Here is a 23,725-nt window from a genome sequence, read left to right as displayed (position 1 = left end):
TCAACCTCTCTGTCAGTATCTCTCTCCTTAAGTAAGCCAGTCAGTCAGTCTCTCTCTCCCAGTCAGTCAGTCTCTCTCTCTCTAGGTCAGTCAGTCTCTCAGTCAGTCAGGCTCTCCCTCTTTCTCTATGCCAGTCTCTCTCTCTCTCTGTCTTTAAGTCTCTCTCTTAGTCAGCCTCTCTCTCTCTGTCAGTCAGTCTTTCTTTCTGTCAGTCTCTCTCTCTCTCGCTCTCTCTCTGTCTCTCTCTCTCTCTGTCTCTCTCTTTGTCAGTCTCCCTCTCTGTCATTCAGTATCTCTCAATCAGTCTCTCTCTGTCTCTGTCAGTCAGTCTCTCTCTCAGGCAGTCAGTCTCTCTCTCTCTGTCAGTCTCCCTCTCAATCAGTCAGTCAGTCTCTCTCTCTATCTCTCTCTCTCTCTCTCTCTCTCTCTCTCTCTCTCTCTCTCAGTCAGTCATTCTCTCTCTCACTCTCAGTCAGTCTCTATCTCAGTCAGTCTCTCTCTGTATCATTCTCTCTCTCTCTCTGTGTCTCTCTCTGCCAGCCAGTCTTTCTCTCCCTAAGTCAGTCAGTCAGTCTCTCTTTATGTCAGTCTCTTTCTCCTAATCAGTCAGTCCCTTTCTCTATCTGTCAGTCAGTCTCTCTCTCTCTGTCTCTCTGTCAGAAAGTCTCTCTCTCAGTCAGCCAGTCTCTCTCTCTCAGTCAGTCAGTTTCTCTCTCTCTGTCAGTCAGTCTCTCTCTGTCAGTCTCTCTCTCTCTATGCCTCTCTCTCTCAATCTCTCTCTCTCTCAGTCAGTCAGTCAGTCAGCCCCTCTCTCTGTCAGTCAGTCAGTCTCTCTCTCTCTGTCAGTCTAAGTTAGTCTGTCTCTCTCTCTGTCAGTCAGTCTCTCTCTCAGTCAGCCAGTCTCTCTCCCTCTCTGTCTGTCTGTCAATCTCTCTCAGTCAGTCTCTCTTTCTGTCACTCAGTCTCTCTATCAGTCTCTCTCTCTGTCTGTCTCTCGCACTCTCAGTCTCTCTCTGTGTCAGCCTCTCTGTCTCTCTGTCAGTCAGTCTCTCTCTCCCCCAGCCAGTCTGTCAGTCAATCTCTCTCAGTCAGTCTCTCTCTCTCTCTCTCTCTCTCTCTCTCTTAGTCAGTCAGTCTCCCTCTCAGTCAGTCTCTTTCTCTCTCTGTCAGTCAGTCTCTCTCTGTCAGTCTCTCTCTCAGTCGGTCAGTCTCTCAGTCAGTCAGTCTCTCAGTCTCTCAGCCTCTCAGTCAGTCAGTCTCTATCTCTACTCTCTTTCCACTCTCTCTCCATTGTATCTCTCCACTCTCTCTCCCCACTGTCTCTCTTCAGTCTCTCTCCACTTTCTCTCTCTCCACTCTCTCTCTCTCCACTTTCTCTCTCTCCACTCTCACTCCACGCTCCCTCTCCCCCCCCTCTCTCTCCACTCTCTCTCTCCACTCTCTTTCTCTATCCACTTTCTCTCTCTCCACTCTCTCTCTCCCTCTCCCTCCCTTTCTCCACTTTCTTCCTCCACTATCACTTTCTCTCCACTTTTTCTCTCTCCACTCTCTCTCTCTTGTTCTCTCTCTCCTTCCACTCTCTCTCTCTCTCTCTCTCTCTAGCTCCACTCTCTCTCTCTCTCACCCCACTCACTCTCTCTCTCTGGTGGGCCATGGGTACATTACCTGCAAGGTCTGCGGGCCGCCAAGGAAGGCCTCCCGGGCTGCTGACGGCCCGCGGTCCGTACTATGAGTACTACGGGTGTAGATTATTAGTACACTTCATAGCATGTCTACTATATTGCAGATGGACCTTCAATACTGTGTGGAGTATCAGCAATCCTCCACAGCATGCCTAGTATTCTGCAGATGGCCCTTCAATACTGTGCAGAGTATCAGCAAAACGCCACAGCATGCCTACTATACTGCAGATAGACCTCTGATACTGTGTAGAGAATCAGCAATACTCCACAGCAGATGCACCTTTGATACTGTTCAGAATATCGATAATACTCCACAGCATGCCTACTATACTGCAGATGGACCTTCGATACTGTGTAGAGTATCATCAATACTCCACAGCAGATGGACCTTCGATACTGTTTAGAATATCGATAATACTCCACAGCATGCCTACTATACTGCAGATGGACCTTCGATACTGTGTAGAGTATCAGCAATACTCCACAGCAGATGGACCTTCGAATCTGTTTAGAGCATCAATAATACTCCACAGCATGCCTGCTATACTGCAGATGGACCTTCGATACTGTGTAGAGTATCAGCAATACTCCACAGCAGATGGACCTTCGAATCTGTTTAGAGCATCAATAATACTCCACAGCATGCCTGCTATACTGCAGATGGACCTTCGATACTGTGTAGAGTTTCTGGATTTCTCTAAGGAAGTCTTGCTCTACTCCATGTGGTACCCCGAGCTCTGAACAGAGTGCGTGGAATACTCCCTCATTCTCTTCTACATTACCCTTGGTACCCCCAGGACTGTGCTCAGTGACAAAACTACACCACAGCAAACTGCTCTCCTGCTCACGGTACCTGTGATGCTAGACAGAGTATCGGGACATAAGTCGAATTATACTTGCCATGATTACCTGCAATTCTGTTTGTAGTAGCTGGAAGTCTCAACCGAAGTCCTGCCATGGTACCTGAAACCCCGCACAGTGTAACCAGGGCCGGACTGGCCATAGCGGACACCGGGCAATCCCCCGGTGCGCCGCACGGGTAGGGGTCCAGTTTGGGACCCCTAGGGGCGGTTTTGTTACAGGGCCGTTTTTGCAGCATAGCTGCAAAATCGGTCCTGTAATAAAATCAGCCGAAAACCGTCCGTGCAAAGAGCTCGGCGGCACCCTGGGTACTGCATACAGTACACAGAATACACTATCCGAATCCTGCAATGCTTCTATACTACACCTATAATATTGCACCCTGCATGTGGAATCATTCACAAAGTTCCTGCGGTATTACCTTTGAAATAGTAAAAATAATGGGGTAACCTGGTGTCCCTCAGAACCTGGGTATAAGTATTAAGTAAAACAATTGGTTCTGTCGACGATTCTCAATTGCTTAGAATACTCAGGGAGTAGAGACTTATTTATAACACATGTATCAATAAATGAAATAACACACACCAGAAATAGAATTTCAATAATGTATTAAAAAAATAAACATCAAAATGTTTAAGGCTGTCATGCTTTACAAATTCAATTATAGTGAGGATAGGTGACTGTGGTGAAAATAGTGACATATAGTGATTGGTGATATTGACAGTACACTATGTACAAGACAAAAAGACATGTGACACTAAGCTTGGGAAAAAGGGGGATTTTGTTTTGTCCATAATATTTATTCACATATGCTGTAGGATCCATTGATAAGAATAAACTGTGATCATGAGCACTGTGCGGACAAGTGCAGCAAGTCGACGTTTCGACCCTGTAAGTAGCGCAAATATAAAAAGCATCAAGGTGGGTCTTCCTCGGGACTAGAAAGGGGGGATCTTGTTTGACAGCCGAAAGCAGATGCAACAGTAGATGAAATCTGCCGGTTTGTGTGATTCCTCTTATTTAGTATAGAGCCTGGTCTCCACCAATCGGTTGGAGCCTCAAATAGTTCTTCACTTAACTTTCCACCAATCGGTTAGAATCTGCTGAGTTTAGCCATTCAAGTCATTTACGTGATGAGGCAAATGCGTGTCCATCCGCTAACTAGAAGCAGTCTCATGTCTCATGTGTCACATGTTTATTTGTCTTGTACATAGTGTACTGTCAATATCACCAATCACTATATGTCACTATTTTCACCACAGTCACCTATCCTCACTATAATTGAATATGTAAAGCGTGACAGCCTTAAACATTTTGATGTTTCTTTTTTTAATACTTTATTGAAATTCTAATTCTGGTGTGTGGTATTTCATTTATTGATCCATGTGTTATAAATACGTATTTCCTTTGAAACCACAATTCCGTGAGAGTGTTAGAAATATTCCACAGGATATTGTTCTACAACCCCTAGTATCAGTAATCCTACTCGAAGCATCTGGAACCCTCCACATAAGTTCTACTATACTAGCCATATTACTAAAAATACTGTTGAGTAGCTCTAGAATATCCCAGAGGCTTCTTGTGATCCTACTCATAGTAGCTATGGTACTGTACAGAGTCCCTGAGTATACCGAGTACCCACAATGCTGTACAGAGTATCTTGAATACTCCTTGGGTATCCTGCTATACTACCTACGTACCTGCAAAGCTGTTTAGAGTGTCTGGAATAGTCCTCGGTGTCCATCTATGCTCCTTGATCCCAAAGCATTACTGTACAGAGTTTCTTCAATACACCACAGGTATCCTCCTGTTTTGCACGGGTACCTGTAATACTATTTAGAGTATCTGGAATTCTTAATCGGAGTCCTGCAATACTGCCCAATGTTCAGGCATGTGTGTACAGAGGATCTTGAATACTCCAGGGGTACCCTGCTGCACTACCTACATACCTGCAATGATGTTTAGAGTATCTTGTGTTCTCTATGGGAAACCAACAATACTCCACAAGGTTCATTTATTACTGTACAGAGTATCTTTAATACTCAACTGTTATCTTCCTATTTTTCCCAGGTACCTGCAAGGATGTTTAGGGTATTTGGAATACTCCACAAGATTCTTGCTATACTCCTTAAGGGCCTGACATTGTAGTACAGAGTATCTTAAATACTCCACAGGTATCCTGCTACATCAACCACATTCTTGTAATGTTGTTTTGAGAATCTGGAGCGCTCCACAGGAATCCTGCAATGCAACTAAAGGTACATGCAATACTGTAGAGAGTATAGTAAGTAAAGCTTTATTCGATTTTCATATAAAATCATAAAAGCACAACAAATACATCAATTCATAATCATAGTTAATACAAGAAATGCTTACTTATGCACATTCAATTAAAAACAAGTGTAAAAGACAACCAGATAAAAGAATTTCAGTTATTATAAATTTAAAGTGCAATATCTTCAATCAACAATCGTGGGCATCGTGAAACCAAAAAGAGGAATATTTTACCACATGGATTTCCGATACTTTATAACAGTTCTTAAAAAACATGAAACAGCGAAAATCACGTGCTCATCTTCAAATCTTAACAGTTTTGAAAAAGCTGGCCTGCATTTTCTTAAACCCCATCGTTTTAGTAAAGGTTTCAAATATAGTTTTCTGGGGTTAGAATAAAATGTGCAAAAGAACATTATATGCATATTAGATTGCACTGCGATATTATCGCATGTGCAGATCAGCTTAGTGGTTGACCAGTTGTTCATGTCAGGTAAAGTTACCATGCGATAAAAAATCCCAAGACGTAGGCGGGACAGAAGCATTCGATGGTACGGACTAGGATCGACATTTAGGTAAGTTTGCAAGCCTTCATTGGGGGTAATTTCCTGGAAATTTAAGATGGTTTGTTTGTGTTTTTCGGAATTCCATCTCGCAGTTTCCAGGTGGATGGTTAATATTTTTTTGAGAGCTGATCTTGAAACACCCTCCATAGATCTCGGGTTATCATAATATTCTGGATGACCTATTTCAGTAAGTAAGGATCTTACATATGATAACCATCTAAAATTAGCAACCCCATCTAGGGCTAAGCAATCTTCTAGAAGGTCCCTGTTAAAACTGGCTTCAAGTGTTGTCCACACCTTGTGCCACAAAAGAATAGGGGACATCTTAATTATGTTGCTAAGATGTTTAACTCCTGTCTCGATATGCGTCATAAATGAGGATGTGGTTTTAGGTACTCCCAAAAGGTAGCAGATAAATTGATTTTCACAGCCCTGCAGGCATTGGTCCTTCTCGATGCCCCATAATCCTGCACCATAGGTAGCTGTGGAAACGCATTTGGCCCGATAAATCTGGGTCAGCTCTTTGATTGGTTTGCCACCGATTCTGTTAGAAAAAACGCGCAAAGCGCCTATGGTGCGAATGAAAGCCAGTTTTCTTGCTGCAATCGCCGGCTTCCAACGGCACCGCCTGTCGAACAGAACTCCTAGGTAGCAAAACTTATCAATGGTAGCTATTTTTTGTTTGTCCAGAAATATATTACAGGGAGCCCTCTTGAGCTTATTGGTGCATGGCATAGTGTATGTTTTGGAGATATTCACTTTAAGGCCTCTTTCCTGCATGTAACCCGCAAATTTAGTAACCGCCCTCTGTAGGCCAACTTGAGTCTGGGACATTATGGCCGCATCGTCGGCGTACAGGAGGATTGGTACTGGTGAACCTTTCACAATGGGGTAGTCATTCGGAAAAAGGGAAAGGTATTGACCCACTGAGTTTATGTAATATGTAAATAGCCTTGGGGCCAAAATACAGCCTTGTCTAACCCCTCTTGAAAGTGCAAATTTTCCAGTACATTCCCCCTGTTTGCCATATCTCACTCTTGCCCCACAGTTGTTGTACAGCTCTTTAATAAAGGTGATTATACGGGCATCAATGCCCATATCGCCCAACGTGGACCATAATAACGTGTGGTCCACGCAATCAAAAGCGGAACTTAAATCAACAAAAGTTATAAAAAGTGCTCCACCTCTAGCCTGGGTATATTTGGAAGTTAAAAGGGACAGGTTTAAACACTGTTCGGATGTCCCTATGCCTTTCCTGAACCCGTATTGCAGGTGTGACACGACATTATGGTCTTCCTCCCATTCTTGAAGTCTTTTTAAAATGATCCTGCCTGCTACTTTCATTAGACCGTCCAGTAAGGATATTGGCCTGTAGCAAGTCGGGTCGTCTCGGCTACCCTTTTTAAAAATGGGGACCACTATTGCGTCCGACCAGGTTTTAATAAACCCCTTTCGGTTTCCCTTATTCAGAACATTTGTAAGCAGGGGAGCCCAAAAATCTGGTTCAGCTTTATAAACGCCTCCCGGAGTGCAGTCGGGCCCCGCTGCTTTGCCTGGTGCGCTATCCCTAATTGCGTCCTGGACTTCTCCTACTGTAGAGAGTATCTTAAATACTTCACAAGTATCCTACTATTGTAACCGCATACTTAGAGAGTGTTGTTTAGATTATCTGGGATTCTCCATGGAGGTCCTGGAATAGTTCCAAACATCCATGAAATATTGCACAAATAATCTTTTATACTCCAATGGTATCCTGCTACACCAACCACATACTTGCTATGTTGTTTCGAGTATCTGGAATTCCCCATAGGAGTCCTGCTATACTCCCCTAAGTCCCTGCAATACTGTACCAAGTATCTCAAATACTCCACAGGTATCCTGCTATACTGCCCATGTGCTTGTCATGCTGTTTCGAGTATCTGGAATTCTCAAGTGTTCTGTAATACAACCATTGGTCCATGCAATACTGTACAGAGTATCTTAAATGCCCCGTATGTATCCTGCTATACTGCCCAGGTGCTTGTGATGTTGTTTCACGTATCTGGAATTCTCTTCAGGAGTCCTGTAATACTACCAATGGTCAATGCAATACTATACAGAGTATCTTAAATGCTCAATAGGTATCCTGCTATACTGCCCTAGGTTCCTGCAGTACTGTACAGCGTATCTTAAATACTCCATAGGAGCCCCGATATCCTTCCCTAGGTTCCTACAGTACTGTACAGCGTATCTTAATTACTCCACAGGAGCCCTCTTATACTCCCCAAGGTTCCTGCAATACTGTACAGAGCATCTTAAATACTCCACAAGAGTCCTGCTATACTCCCCTAGGCTCCGGCAATACTGTACAGCGTATCTTAAATACTCTACAGGGGTCCGGATTTTCTCCCGTAGGCTCCGGCAATACTGTACAGAGCATCTAAATACTCCACAGGTGTCCTGCTATTCTCCCCTAGGCTCCGGCAATACTGTACAACGTATCTTAAATACTCCACAGGAGCCCCGATATCCTCCCCTAGGTTCCTACAGTACTGTACAGCGTATCTTAAATACTCCACAGGAGCTCCGATATCCTCCCCTAGGTTCCTACAGTACTGTACATCGTATCTTAAATACTCCACAGGAGCCCTGATATACTCCCCTAGGTTCCTGCAATACTGCACAGAGCATCTTAAATACTCCACAGGAGCCCTGATATACTCCCCTAGGTTCCAAATACTCCACAGGAGTCCTGCTATACTCCCCTAGGCTCCGGCAATACTGTACAGAACATCTAAATACTCCACAGGTGTCCTGCTATTCTCCCCTAGGCACTGGCAATACTGTATAACGTATGTTAAATACTCCACAGTAGCCCTGATATACTCCCCTAGGTTCCTGCAATACTGTACAGCATATCTTAAATACTCCACAGGAGTCCTATTATACTCCCCCAGGCTTTGGCAATACTGTACAAAGCATCTTAAATACTCCACAGCAGCCCTGATATATTCCCCAAGGTTCCTGCAATACTGTACAGAGCATCTTAAATACCCCACAAGAGTCCTGCTATACTGCCCTAGGCTCCGGCAATACTGTACAGTGTATCTTAAATACTCCACAGGAGTCCTGCCATACTCCCTTAGGCTCCGGCAATACTGTACAGCATATCTTAAATTCTCCACAGGAGCCCTGATATACTCCCCTAGGTTCCAAATACTCAACAGGAGTCCTGTTATACTCCCCTAGGCTCCTGCAATACTGTACAGCGTATCTTAAATACTCCACAGTAGTCCTGCTATTCTCTCCTAGGCTTTGGCAATACTGTACAGACTATCTTAAATACTCCACAGGAGCCCTGATATACTCCCCTAGGTTCCTGCAATGCTGCACAGAGCATCTTAAATACTCCACAGGAGCCCTGATATACTCCCCTAGGTTCCAAATACTCAACAGGAGTCCTGCTATACTCCTCTAGGCTCCGGCAATACTGTGCAGAGCATCTAAATACTCCACAGGTGTCCTGCTATTCTCCCCTAGGCTCTGGCAATACTGTACAACGTATCTTAAATACTCCACAGGAGCCCTGATATACTCCCCTAGGTTCCTGCAATACTGTACAGCATATCTTAAATACTCCACAGGAGTACTATTATACTCCCCCAGGCTTTGGCAATACTGTACAGAGCATCTTAAATACTCCACAGCAGCCCTGATATATTCCCCAAGGTTCCTTCAATACTGTACAGAGCATCTTAAATACTCCACAAGAGTCCTGCTATACTGCCCTAGGCTCCGGCAATACTGTACAGTGCATCTTAAATACTCCACAGGAGTCCTGCCATACTCCCTTAGGCTCCGGCAATACTGTACAGTGTATCTTAAATACTCCACAGGAGCCCTGATATACTCCCCTAGGTTCCAAATACTCCACAGGAGCCCTGTTATACTCCCCTAGGCTCCTGCAATACTGTACAGCGTATCTTACATACTCCACAGTAGTTCTGGTATTCTCCCCTAGGCTCTGGCAATACTGTACAGAGTATCTTAAATACTCCACAGGATCCCCGATATCCTCCCCTAGGTTCCTACAATACTGTACAGAGTATCTTAAATACTCCACAGGAGCCCCGATATCCTCCCCTAGGTTCCTACAATACTGTACAGAGTATCTTAAATACTCCACAGGAGCCCTGATATACTCCCCTAGGTTCCTGCAATACTGTACAGCGTTTCTTAAATACTCCACAGTAGTCCTGCTATTCTCCCCTAGGCTCTGGCAATACTGTACAGAGTATCTTAAATACTCCACAGGAGCCCTGATATACTCCCCTAAGTTCCTGCAATACTGTACCAAGCATCTTAAATACTCCATAGGAGTCCTGCCATACTCCCCTAGGCTCCTGCAATACTGTACAGAGCATCTTAAATACTTTGCGGAGTCCTGCTATACTCCCCTAGGCTCCTGCAGTGCTGCTCAAAATTCCTGCTGTACTACCACGTTACCTGTAGTGAATAGAACAATAAGGTACCAGTGGTGATAACCGCATGGCTTGCACATCCACAACGTGGGTCAAGTAGGTATATAAAGCAAGTAATGTGTGCTTAAAGGGAAAAATAACCACTAGGCCACCCAACTACTGTAGAGGTATACATGAAAAAGCAGCTCCTCCATACATTAATACAATAACTAATCCAGACCACTCCATAGTATTTTTCATCATGATCTGTCCAAGGAGCAGTTCCCAAGCTTTATTTTAGATACATCTAAAATTCAGTAGCATGTAAATCAGTGTCATAGGACATGAACAGCTGACACATGTTTCGTCGTCGACGACTTTCTGAAGTCTGGATAATGTTCGAGCAAAACAATTCAAATATAAGGCACATATATGAAAGGAGTTCTGTTGTCCACAGAGCCCCAAGGACTAAGCATGTCAAACTGTGCTAGAGATCCTCTGTCCAGAAGACCTATATTCAAAATATATATGAGGTGAGGACACCGTTAATGCATTTAGACCAAATCGAGCGACAGAAGTACAAATGTAGAAGAAAGTAATCTACCATGTTCTGAAATTGTAGTGACACGAGAAAGAAGTAAAGACAGCCCCAAATCGCACAAAAAACAATAGGTTAGATGTCATATGAGGATGTATATGCAACATGGGCCAACTATAGCACTCGTCACCACAGCCCACACTTTGACAATTTGGAGTTATCTTTACTTCTTTCTAATGTTACTACGATTTCAGAACACAGAAGATTACTTTCTTCTACATGTGTACTATTGTCACTCAGTTTGGTCTAAATACATTAATGGTGTCATCGACTCATAGATATTTTGAAGATAGGTCTTCTGGATAGAGGACCTCTAACACAGTTTGACGTTCTCAGTCCTTGGGGCGCAGAGGACTATAGGACTCCTATCTCTGAGGACTATAGGACTCCTATCTCTGAGGACTATGGGACTCCTATCATACACGAGCCTTACATTTGAATTGTTTTGCTCACAAAATTTTCCAGCCTTCGGAAAGTCGTCCATGACGAAACACGTGTCGGCTGTTGATGTCCTATGGGACTGATTTATTTGTAACTGAACTTTGGATGTTTCTACAGGATCACTCAAATAATATCGACCTCACAAATATCGAGTTGACAAAATATCGTTGACAAAATATCGATGGACAAAATATCGACTGGCTATCTTTAAACAGGTAAGTGCAAAAATATCGACTCTAAAATATCGAGTTACTAAAATATAGACTGTAAAAAATATCGTTTTTTTTAAATGTCTTTAAATTAAGTTAATACTAATGTAGTAATAAATATATTTAGTCTGAACTTACTTTAAATTATTAAAATAATGTTATATTAATAAATATTTATTTTAAATTAAAAATAAATCTAAAAAAATAATACATATATATTTATATAATTTTTTTAATATTAAATAAACATATATAATAATTTTACCGTAGCATAGCAAAATAGTTAACAATTATTGTAACAACTGTAGTGAATTCTACTATAGCTAAAGCGTTGGATAGCGTAGGGGTAAAATTTACTATTCCCACTCCAGTGGGTGCAACAGTAGGGAAAGCGTTGGATAGCGTAGGGGTTAAAATTACTATTCCCACTCCAGTGGGTGCTACAGTAGGGAAAGCGTTGGATAGCGTAGGGGTTAAAATTACTATTCCCACTCCAGTGGGTGCAACAGTAGGGAAAGCGTTGGACAGTGTAGGGGTTAAATTTACTATTCCCACTCCAGTGGGTGCAACTGTAGGGAAAGCGTTGGATAGCGTAGAGGTTAAAATAACTATTCCCACTCCAAAGAGAGCAAAAGTAGGGAAAGCGTTGGATAGCCTAGGGGTTAAAATTACTATTCCCACTCCAGTGGGTGCAAAAGTAGGGAAAGCGTTGGATAGCGTAGGGGTTAAAATGACTATTCCCACGCCAGTGGGTGCAACAGTAGGGAAAGCGTTGGATAGCGTAGGGGTTAAAATTACTATTCCCACTCCAAAGAGTGCAACAGTAGAGAAAGTGTTGGATAGCGTAGGGGTTAAAATTACTATTCCCACTCCAGTGGGTGCAACATTAGGGAAAGCGTTGGATAGCGTAGGGGTAAAAATTACTATTCCCACTCCAGTGGGTGCAACATTAGGGAAAGCGTTGGATAGCGTAGGGGTTAAAATTACTATTCCAACTCCAGTGGGTGCAACAGTAAAGAAAGCGTTGGAAAGCGTAGGTGTAAAAATTACAATTCACACTCCAGAGAATACAACATTAGGGAAAGTAAATCTTTCACATATAAATCAAAAATCTAACAAGAAATATCTAATAATAATTTATAAAAATTAAATAAAAATGTTATGTAATAGAATAAATAATAATTGACATTTAATAATTAACAATAATTCTTTTAATTATGCACCTATTAATACAAAATAATTAAACATAAACAATTCATTTTTTAATAATTAAAAATTATTTCACTATTATTTCCAAATAAATAACTTGTATTTTATTTTATTATTTTATTAATTATTAATATATTACTTTCCACCCTATGCCCCTATAAACTCACAACCCGCTACAGAAATTAAATTAGTAAAATTCACATAATAACCAATTAATCAATTAAAATAAAATAATTAACAATTAATATAAAATTAATTAACACATATAAATTAATTAACAATTAATTACTAATTACTATCAATAAATATATTTACATATTTAATTATTTTTTATTAAATTACTTCCCACCCTATTCCCCTATAATCCCACAACCCGCTACTGAATTAAATTAGTAAAATGTACATAATTACCAATTAATCAATTATTAATATTTATTTTGCAATTACTATTAAATTAATTGACACATATAAATTAATTAACAATTAATTACAAATTAATATCGATTAATAAATTTACATATTTAATTAATTATAATTAAATTACTTCCCACCCTATTCCCCTATAAACCCACAACCCGCTACAGAATTACATTACGCAATAATTATTAAAAAAATCATTTAATAAAATTATTTATAACATAAATACACACTTTTCACTAATATTAATACATAAAAATACACAATAAAATATTATATATTATTGAAAAATCGATATTTTTGCTATCTATATTTTATACATTCGATATTACTTCACTTACCTTAAAAACGATATTTTTGTAGTCTATATTCTGTCCAGTCGATATTTTGTCCAGTCTATATTATTTACTCGATATTATGTCCAAACGATATTTTGGACTCGATATTATGTCTGTGCACCGTTTCTACAAGAAAGCTTGGGATCTGCTACATGGACAGACCATGATGAAAAATACAATGTAATGCTCAGGATTAGGGGTGGGTGGACATCTCCGTTCCGCCCACAGAATGTGCGGAGATTTGCCCTTCCGCCCTTGCGCAAAGAAGGCGGAAAATTGCGGCAAATCTCTGCACATTCGGGGGCGGAATGAAAGTTGGCCGCCTGTCCGCCCGCCTCCTGCCCGCCTTAATAAATTATATGTAAAAGCCTAAAATTAAACTTAACTAAAACTTACCTTATTGCGGCCGCATCCTTGCCCATCGCGGCTTCATCTGGAAACTGTGCATGCGCGGGAGCGATGAAGCCGCGATGGGCAAGGATGCGGCCGCAGTAAGGTAAGTTTTATTTAAGTTTAATTTTAGGCTTTTACATATAATTTAATAAGGCGGGCCGGAGACCGGCGGGAGGCGGGCGGGCGTCGTGTAACGGAAATGTTGCGGAGAGGCACAGAGATTAGTTCAATCTCTGTGCCTCTCAGCGATAGTCTCTTCCGCGACTTCCGCCCACCCCTACTCAGTATTAGTTATTGTACTAATATATGGAAGAGCTTCTTTTTCAAGGTACCTGTAGTGTTGCAAAGAATATCTGGAGGCACCAAAGGATTTTGTCCATACTACCCTATTGCAATGCTGCACAGAGTATCTCTCCACCTACACATATCACAGTATTATATATCATGTATATCATGCTTCAGTATTCTCGTCTCTCCACCTTCCTCCTTTACCCACATCGGTGTGATGCAGTCTTTCCTCATTCGTTTCCTCCATTCCTTGGTCTCAGCAGCTTCCTCCGGTTGCATCTTCAGTTTCCTCCACCCTGTGCACACTCAGTTTCCTCTGTTCTCATTATCCTCTGCCCTTCTCACTCTCCCATATCTTCCACCGCACATCATCTGTCTGCCAACCTGCACCTTCCTGGGTATTCTGTGCCATGCTCTCCCTTAGTCAGGGTCGGATTGGGATCACAATTAGGCCCAGGCACTCCTAAAATAGTGGCCCACATTCCCAAATGGTTAGTCTTTTCTTGTGTAGCTTTATAAAGCATGAACTTGGTCCGAAGGCATTCGAGCAATTACCATGAGCACCAGCTACATTGCACACAAGTATTTTAGGTAGCTTAAGTGATCTGTCCAGAATCACTGGATGTTGCGCTGACGCCAGAACTCAAACGTACTTCCCCAGTTCCAATGTCAGCAGCTCTGAGAGCAGAATGCTACATCCTATGTTTGTTTTCCTCAGGGAAAGGTGATCTCATGTGAGGCCTAAGCAGAAACTCCCCCTTTCCCTCATCAAGGCCTAAAAGCAGGGGAGAGATGTACCAAAATCTGGCCCCTAGCGAGGCCACTTCTCTTAGGATGTATGACGGTACAACGTGTACCGTTACAACGCGTACTTTTACGACACAGGTTTAACAACGCAAGTCATTACAACGACTTGCGTTGGGGGGCGGTGGATAGTGAATAGTTTAATTTACTATCCCAACTCCAGTTCCCGTGGATAGTAGGGAAGGTGTTGGATAGTAAATTAAACTATCCCCTGTCCTAGAGCGCCTTCCAGCGAAAGTCGTTGTAACGACTTTCGTTGTAAATCCTGCGTTGTAACGGTACAGCGTTGTAACAGTTCCGTTGTAAAGGATGTTTCCCCTTCTCTTACTCACTCCCTCGCCAGCCCCCTATAGCCTCAGGTTATGCCCTGGCAGGGGAAGGGGTCCAGAAAAGCACACAGCTGCTACTCCAGGGGGGACCTAGGGGAGAATGCCCCCCTGTAAAGGGGCCCCTGCATACTCCCACCCTACCCATGCCCGCCATGGCCTGAAAGTCAGTGTCCAGTGAGGGAATGACACTGCTTCTGGGCCAGGAGGCCACATGAGGCAGGAGGGCGAGGTAGAATGACCTTCGGGCCAGAACAGCATCTGGCCCCCCAGGCCTCAGTTTCACAGCATGACAGGGGAGTGCCCTTGATACTGGCGACACTTTACAGTGGCCTGGCAGGGACCATGGAAGATAGTAAGTTTCCGTGGGCCAGTTTACAGAGGTCCTAAAAAACCGTCCCACAGATGACCCTGAGGCACCGGCCCACCGCCCAATGCCCGACTGCCCACCTTCCCAATCAACTCTGCCCTTAGTATCTTACAACCTTCAGCCCCAATTGTACCCCATACTGGGATAGCCTCTGGCTACCAAGCTGCACTTTCCTGGGTAGTCTGCGCCCTGCTCTCCCTCCCTCTACCCCATTCCTCCCCCATATAGGGACTATTACTTAGTGTAGCCTGTTCAATTTCCTCCTTCCTGTCCTTTAATCACCACACTGTCTTCTGCCTGCACCCTTCTCAGAATACTCGCTTTGTACCCACCTCGGTACGCCCCCAGATTGCCTTTGTTAGCATCCTCCACCTGCACCATTCTTAGTAAGTGCCACTCGTCCCTCCTCGGTGTCCTCTCCTACGCCCTCCTGGGTAACCTCCACCAGCAACTTCCTCGGCTTCCTTCACTTGTACCCAATGGTTAATTTGTAAAAAAACATAGGTGCCAGGAATCTTGTCAGGAGGCAGCTTGCACCAGCCCATTTCTCCTGTTAGCGCCACCTAAAACAGAAGCAACTACTGACCATGAAAGTGGGGAGAAGATGTGGCATAGTGGCCAGAGCTGCCGACTTCGGAGCTGGAGAACCAGGTTTGATTCTGGGGTCGGCCCAACATCCTATGATTCTGGGCAAATCACAATCTTCCTGTAAATTAAAAAATGGTGTTCATGAAAAGCACCGGAGTTGATGATTAAGTGCTGGTGCTGAGCAACGGAAACCACCGGCTGAAATTGAGCACTGCTTGTACCATTGTCGGTAGCCTCCTTCCGTACTTAACCGCCTCCTCCTGCACCCTCCTCTTGCACCCAGCTCGGTATCCTCCTCCTATACCCTCCTCAGTATCCTCTCCTGCACCCTCCTCGATATGCCCGTGCACACGATCTCTGTAACCTTCCGCACCCTCCCCCTGCACCCAGCCCGGTAACCCTTTCCTGCACCATCCTAGGTATCCTCCTCCTGCACTCTCCTCTGTCTCATCACCTGCTCGATATCCTCCTCTGCAGCCTCCTATGTGCCCCCCTGGTGCACCCTCCTCGATATCCTGCCCTCTATATCGTCCTCCTGCACCCTCCTCTGTACCCTCCTACTGCACCATCCCCGGTGTGCTCCTCCTGCAGGTATCCTCTCCTGTACCTTCCTAGGTGTCCTCCTCCTGCACCCTCCTCTGTATCATCGCCTATTCCCTCCTCCACATCCTCTTCCTGCACGCTCCTTCAACCCCCTGGTGCAGCCTCTCCTGCACCCTCCTCTGTGTCCTCCTCCTGCCCCCTCCTCGATGTCCTGTGTTTGCAGCACCCGGCTCGGTTTCCTCCTTCTGCAGCATCCCTAGTATCCTCCTCTTCGTGCACTTTACTGGGTACCTTCCGCCTGCACCTTCTTTTATCCCCTCTCCTGCACCGTCCTCGGTGTCCTCTTCTTCCTCCCTCCTCGGTATTGTCCTCTCCCTGTACCTTCCTAGTTGTCCTCCTGCTGCACCCTCCTCTGTATCATCGCCAGCTCCCTCCTCAGTGTTCACCATTCGCCCCTCCTGTGTAACTTCCCAGTATTCTCTTCTGCATTCTCCTCTGTGCACTCCCCCTACACCGACCTCGGCATCCTAGCATGCACCATCCTCTGTGTCATCCTCCTGCACCCTTCTGGATAATATCCTCCTGCGCCGCCCTCCGCATCATTCACCTGCACCATCATCTGTTCCCTCTTCGTGCACCTTGGCAAATATCTTCCTCCTACACAGTTAGCAGGATCCGCCTCTTGCACCATCCTCAGTATCCTCTTCTTGTGCCTTCCTGGCTATAATCCTCCTGCACGATTCTGCACCCTCCTCTGTACTCTCCTCCTGCTCCTTCATAGGTTTCCTTCCTCTCTTGCGCCCTCCTCTGTTCCCTCTTCTTGCACCTTCCCACGTATCCTCCTCCTGCAACCTTCTCGGTGTCGTTACCTGCTCCCTCCTCCTGCACCCTCGCCTGTATCCTCTTCCTGCACCATCCTTTGTATCCTCCTCCTGCGCCATCCTCTGTGTCCTCCTCCTGCACCATCCTCTGTATCCTTCTCTTGCACCCAGCTTGATATCCTCTTTCAGCACCCAGTTCGGTATTCTCCTCTTACACCCTCCACTATCTCCTCTTCCTGCACCTTCATAGGTATCCTCCTTCTGCAGACTTCTCTACATCGTGTCCTGCTCCCTCCTCTGTACCACCTTCCGGAACTCTCTTCTGTATCCTCCTCGTTCACCCTCCTGTGTATCCTCTTCCTGCACCCTCCTTTGTATCCTCCTCCTGCACCATCCTCTGTATCCTTCTCTTGCACCCAGCTTGATATCCTCTTTCAGCACCCAGTTCGGTATTCTCCTCTTGCACCCTCCACTATCTCCTCTCTCTGCACCTTTCTATGTATCCTCCTCCTGCAGAGTTCTCTACATTGTTTCCTGCTCCCTCCTCTTTACTCTCCTCCGGGACTCTCTTCTGTATCCTCCTCGTGCACCCTCCTCTGTACCCTCCTCCTGGAGTCTCTTCTGTATCCTCCTCGTGCACCCTCCTCTGTACCCTCCTCCTGGAGTCTCTTCTATATCCTCCTCCTGCACCCTTCTCGTGCATCCTCCTCCTGGAGTCTATTCTGTATCCTCCTCCTGCACCCTCCTCTGTACCCTCCTCCTGGAGTCTTTTCTGTATCCTCCTCCTGCACCCTCCTCTGTACCCTCCTCTGAAGTCTCTTCTGTATCCTCCTCGTGCACCCTCCTCTGTACCCTCCTCTGGAGTCTATTCTGTATCCTCCTCCTGCACCCTCCTCTGTACCCTCCTCCTGGAGTCTTTTCTGTATCCTCCTCCTGCACCCTCCTCTGTACCCTCCTCTGAAGTCTCTTCTGTATCCTCCTCGTGCACCCTCCTCTGTACCCTCCTCTGGAGTCTCTTCTGTATCCTCCTCCTGTACCCTCCTCTGTATCCTTCTCGTGCAAACTCTTGTTTATCCTCCTCTTTTACCCAGGTTAGAATCCTCATCCAACACCCAGCTCGGCGTCCCCCTCCTGTCCCCTCGGCGGTATCCCCCTGAACCACTCTCCTCTGTAACCTCTTCGCGCCCTCTACTCGGTATCCTCTCCTGCCCTCTCATTTGTATCCTCCTCTTGTACCCTCCTCTGTATCCTTCTCGTGCACCATCCTCGCTATCCTCTTCTTGTACCCTCCTCTGTACCCTCCTCGTGCACAATCCTCGCTATCCTCCTCTTGTACCCTCCTCTGTACCCTCCTCGTGCACAATCCTCGCTATCCTCCTCTTGTACCCTCCTCTGTATCCTCCTCGTGCACCATCCTCGCTATCCTCCTCTTGTACCCTCCTCTGTATCACCCTCGTGCACCCTTGCTTCCTGCCTGGTAACCTCTTCCAGCACCCTCCTCGGTATCCTCCACCTGCACTCTCCACGGTATTCTCCACCAGCCAGCCATCTCAGTTTCCCTCCACAGTATCACTCACTATGGAGTTACCTCAATAGTCTCCACTCTCTCCCCTTTGCTGTGCCCTGATCCTTTGGACAGAGGACCCGTTTAAATCTCCGAGCAAAGGCGCCTACCTCCTCTTCTCTTCTCGCCTCCTCTCCTGGCCTCTCTCCTTACCACAAACCGTACCCTTCCGTACTCTCCCCTCCTCTTCTCTCCTCTCTCCTCGCCACAAACCCTCTCCTCTCGTCTCCTTCTCCTCACCACAAACCCTCTCCTTTCGTCTCCTTCTCCTCTCCTCACCAGAAACCCTCTCCTCTTCCTCCCCTCCCCATCTCCTCTCTCTTCTCTTCTCTTGCTGTCCCTCCTGCTACCCTCTCTTTCTCTCCCCCACCCTCTCTTTCTGCCCTCCTGTACCCTTTTACTTCTTCCCCTTCCCTACCAGCCCCGTTCCTGCACCGCCTCTTTCCAGTACCCTGTCGCCTCACCCTTGCAATCTCCTTCTCTCTCCTCTCCTCCACATCCCGTGTTATTCCTCACTGCAGCCTCCCCTTGATCACCTTCATCCTTCCGCTTTCCTTCCCTCCCTGCGCTCTCCTTCTCCTTCCCCTGCACCTATCTCCTCTCTTCCCTGCACCCTCCTCCTCCTCTCTCCCCTGCACCCCTCCTACCTCCCCGCACCCCCTCCCCTGCTCTGCTCTCCACCCTCCCAGCTGCCTGGGCTGACCACTTTCAGTGCGAGCCGCGCGGTGCCAACGCTGCAGCTCCGTCTCTCCCCAGCTCCCCGCAGCCCTCCACCCGGCACTCCCCCCTATCCTCCACCCTCCAGCTGGGACTCCACCAGGACACTGAAGCGCTGGAAGCAGCTGCAGCCGCCCCACGTGAGAGCAGCGGGGAGCATGACAAGGATCGCGGTGCACCTCAGGGCCCTGCACCCCCTGCGCCCCTGACGTCTGCCCCCTCCTGGCGCCCCTGCCCCCATCACCTGCGCCCTGCTGCTGACAGGACCTTCCAGCCGCGCACTCCGGGCGCCGGCTCCTCTCCGGCCAAGGTGCATGCAACTCTGGCTTTGCCAATGATTAGTGCCCGGACCTCGGAATTGTATACCTTGGACGGATATTGGGGAGCCCAGGGCATTTAGTTCCCCGCAAGGAGACCCCCCTTGGTTGCTGCACCTGCGACTCCCCCGGGAGATCCGCGGATGTCCCACACTGGTGAACATCTGCGCTCGACAAGCAGGAGCGAGGAACCAGACACCCTGGATTCGTGAGTCCTTCGCGTAGCGCCCAGAACCAGGGATTTGTGGATTCAGGATCGGAGGAAACGACAACTTGCACCCCAGAACAGGTCCAGGGTCCGCGAACCGCGAATCCGCGAACAGGGAAGGCATCGGACCTCTTACTGATTGATCTCCGGATCCGAGTGTTCAGCTGAACGGGGACTGGGATTTTCGACCCCAGAACGCGCATCACGAATTCTTTTCTGCACCCTCTACCTCCTGGCTGTACCGCTCACCACCACACACTTGTGCAGAGATACCAGTCAAGCGTGCAACCGTCCCTACACCATCCCTGGTGCCTCCGAAAGATGCTCGGGAGCTGCTCTCGGATTTTGCTCCAGTGGAAGAGTTAAGGGGCACCTTTTTTGGCAGACTGCCGCGTTTTGGAGAAAGCTGCCGTGTTTTTGTCGGGGGGAAAGAGGGTTGACCCCCCACGTGAACGCTGGAATTGTGTGATCTGTGTTTTTGGGGAGTTTTTGCGGTGAACCCGTTGGATCTATCATGTTCTTCACACACGCCGTCTGCATCATCCTCTTTTTGGGTGAGTCCGGCCTCTGGGCGCTTGCACTGGCGCTAGAAGCTGTGGGTGTCTTCGTGGGGGTGTCGGGGCATTTGTGGTGCACGGGAAGGGGCCTTGCTTCAGTTTGGTGGGGAAGCCTCTCTACGAGGGACAGTCATCTCTGCCTGTTTAATTTGAGTTGGGGTACAGAAGACCAGGCTTGAGGGGTGGTTTCATACGTTTGTTAAAGTTGGACAGGGAGGGGGGATCTGAAACTCTTTCCGGGGGTGGGGTGACATGTTTGTGCTTCCGTTTTTAGTGGTGGGGCGCCTGGAATGCTAATGTGTCACCATCAGTTTCAGGGCACACCAGGGAGGGTGCGACTTTGTTCGACTTGCAGGTGTCAGGAATTTGCCTCACTTTGGGGGTGTTTGGTAGTTTTCTGTCATGTTCTGCTTCAGTTTGGGAGGTGTGGCACATGTGACAGGACTTCCGGTACAATTGTCGCTGCTTTGCTGTGTGACTGGGGGCTGGAGGGCCCTGAGGGGCAGGTGTCCTGTCGTTGCTTCAGTTTGGGAGGAGGGCATGGGGCATTTCTCGTGGGGCAGATGCCTTGTATTCAGTTTATTGGGGTGGGGTGGACCGGGGCGTATTTAAAGGGGTACTAGGTGCATTGACTGCAGTTTATTGGGGTGGTGGATGGAGGGGACATGTTTTGATTTAGTTGCAATGGCGTCCACCGTGGGCATTTTGTGGGGGGGAGGTCTAATCTGCAGGTTGCTGCGGTGTCTTTTCGGGGCAGCTTGTGGTGGTGCTGATTTCTCGAGGGACGAATGTCTCGGCTTCAGTTTTTGAGGTGAAGGGCACTGGGGGCATTTCTCGAGAGGCAGGTGGATTGTCCTCAGTTGATGGAACAGAGCGCACTGAAGGCCGCTGTCTAGGAGTAGGTGCCCTCTGTATGGTTCATGCCCATCAGGGGTAGATCCGCTAGAGGTTCGGAGGTGCGCCAGCCTCAGGAATGGTACCTCCGGCTACGAGGCTGTCAAATGAGGTGGGGGCAGAAATTCAGAAAAAAATAAAGCTCCGAGGAGGGCTTACTTCGCGCGCTAGAGACCACTTCCCCACCCATCCAATAAAGACCCCACACCCCATACCGGCGATTATTTCAACCTTCTTTAACCCAGCCCAGATCACACCTGTTGGAGCCATGCATAATTATCACCCCTTTCTACATACGCACGCGGCCACGCACGTACCACGCACGCACGCTCACTCACACCTTTCCTGGAGGTGCCAGGTTCCTGCTCTCAGCCACTCGATAGCGTCGCCTCTATCAGCCCCCTGAGGCCAGGGTGCAGCGAACTTCCGACCCCTCTCATTTCACGAACCCATAAACCCCTGACCTCAAGAGGGGGGGGGACGAATGACAGAGACTGTATGTTTGTCTGCCATGAAATGGGCGCCCGTTATCCCTGCCCTTGGGCAGAGTTCGAGACAGGCGGGCTAGTGATGCAATTCTTGGGGTTATATTGAGGGGTGCACCGCTGGCTTCAAGCCCCGCAGTAATGGGGCGACTGTCAAGGAATGGCTGCTTTAGCGAGGAAGAGATGCTCTGCGCACGAGCCACGCAACTCGAGCCACGCATATCGACGGGAGGTGAGGCCCAGCCACTCTGCCCACCGCTGCACCGCTGTAAAACCACAGTGCATGCACAGGGGGTCTCTTGATTTACACTCGTGCAGGCTTACCAGCCCCGCCCCTCTTCCACATCGCCCTCTCTCGCTTGCTCCTCTCCTGACCACCTCCGTCTCGCTCTCTTTCTCTCTTTCTCTCTCTCTCTCCCTCTTCCACCTCTCTCTCACCCTCTCTCTCTCTTCTACCTCTCTCTCTCCCACTCTCACTGTCTCTCTCCTTCCCTCTCTCTTTTTCTCTTCCCACGTCTAGTTCTTTCTCTCCCTCTATCTCTTTCTGGCTTTCTTCCTCCTCTCTATCTTCCACCTCTCCCTCCCTCTCCTGACCCACCCCCTTTCTATCTCTCCTTCGCTCGCTTGCTCCTCTCCTGACCACCTCCGTCTCGTCTCGCTCTCTTACCCTCTCTCTCCCTCTTCCACCTCTCTCACCCTCTCTCTTCTACCTCCCACTCTCTCTTTCTCTCCCTCACTCTCACTGTCTCTCTCCTCCCTCTCTCTCTTTCTCTCGTTCTTTCTCCCCCTCTCTCTCTTTCTGGCCATCTCCGTCCTCTCTCTCTTCCACTTCTCCCTCCCTCTCGTGACCATCCATCCACCCATCCATCCATCCATTCACACACCCACCCACCCACCCACCCATCCATCCATCCATCCATCCATCCATCCATCCATCCATCCATCCATCCATCCCTCTCCTTGTGTCCCGCTCCGTCTCTCTCTTCCACCCCCATCGTGACTCTCTGTACTTAGCTCTGCATGTCTGTTTCTCTCTTTTTTCTTCTCCCTTACACCACAATACCAGTTTTTTTTTGTTTTGGCGATTTTGGAGACATTTAGTTCTCGAGAACGGTAAATCGTAGATGCCCCCTCTCCTGAATGACCTCTTTTGAATCCCCCCCCCCCCAGGTGTCTTTCCGCATTGACCCCTTTGGAAAAGAACCCGTCTTGACCTCTTTTGAACCCCCCCCCCCCCCCAGGTGTCTTTCCGCATTGACCCCTTTGGAAAAGAACCCGTCTCTGGCACCCATGGCACGCGCACCTTCCTTCGTGCGTCCTTCCTCGCGCTTCTTTCCTTCCAAAGCCCCTCCCGTGCAAGCTGCACACCTGTCCTGCGCCCGAATCCCCACCCTGAAGTCACACCCTCCCTCTGCACCCCCTCGCCCAGTGGGCAGAGCTGGGGGTCCTTGGACTCTGTGCTGGATACAAAATATGGGACCCAAGGTTGCAATAACGAGCGGACATTTTGAGGCAAAGAGATGTGCGGGCTGTGACCGGTGCACCTGCCGTGTAAAGAATGTAGGGCTTATTTACAAGCTTCTTACGCCCCTTTTGCGTCATTTTTAACGTGGGAAAAGTGACGTATGGGTGGCGCACGGAGCTTGTAAATAAGCCCCTGTATGTTTACAAGAAGCAAACCACAGAAAACGAAAACAGGGCGAATCCGTTTCTAAGTGAGATGAAAGACTCGATACCGTGGTGTGTTGTTTTGTATTATAGCGCCTGTGCCGCTGGCATGACACGTCAAGGCGCTGCTACTAGACGCAGAAAAGGA

The 23,725-nt window shown here is 47.2% G+C and overlaps 1 protein-coding gene across 1 annotated transcript in view; it reads left to right on the top strand.

Annotated features, from left to right (window-relative positions):
- The first annotated feature begins 19,435 nt into the window (after positions 1-19,435).
- Positions 19,436-23,725, top strand: part of GFRA2 (GDNF family receptor alpha 2) — a 223,938-nt gene continuing 219,648 nt past the window's right edge. Inside the window, exon 1 of the mRNA XM_086943661.1 lies at positions 19,436-20,527. Coding sequence (XP_086799787.1) covers positions 20,488-20,527 — 40 coding nt within the window. The 5' untranslated portion in view covers positions 19,436-20,487. The remainder of the gene's footprint in view (positions 20,528-23,725) is intronic.

Source organism: Lissotriton vulgaris, chromosome 11 (assembly GCF_964263255.1).
Source record: "Lissotriton vulgaris chromosome 11, aLisVul1.2, whole genome shotgun sequence".
Taxonomy (NCBI): domain Eukaryota; kingdom Metazoa; phylum Chordata; class Amphibia; order Caudata; family Salamandridae; genus Lissotriton; species Lissotriton vulgaris.
This window is presented reverse-complemented; position numbering and strand designations above follow the sequence as displayed.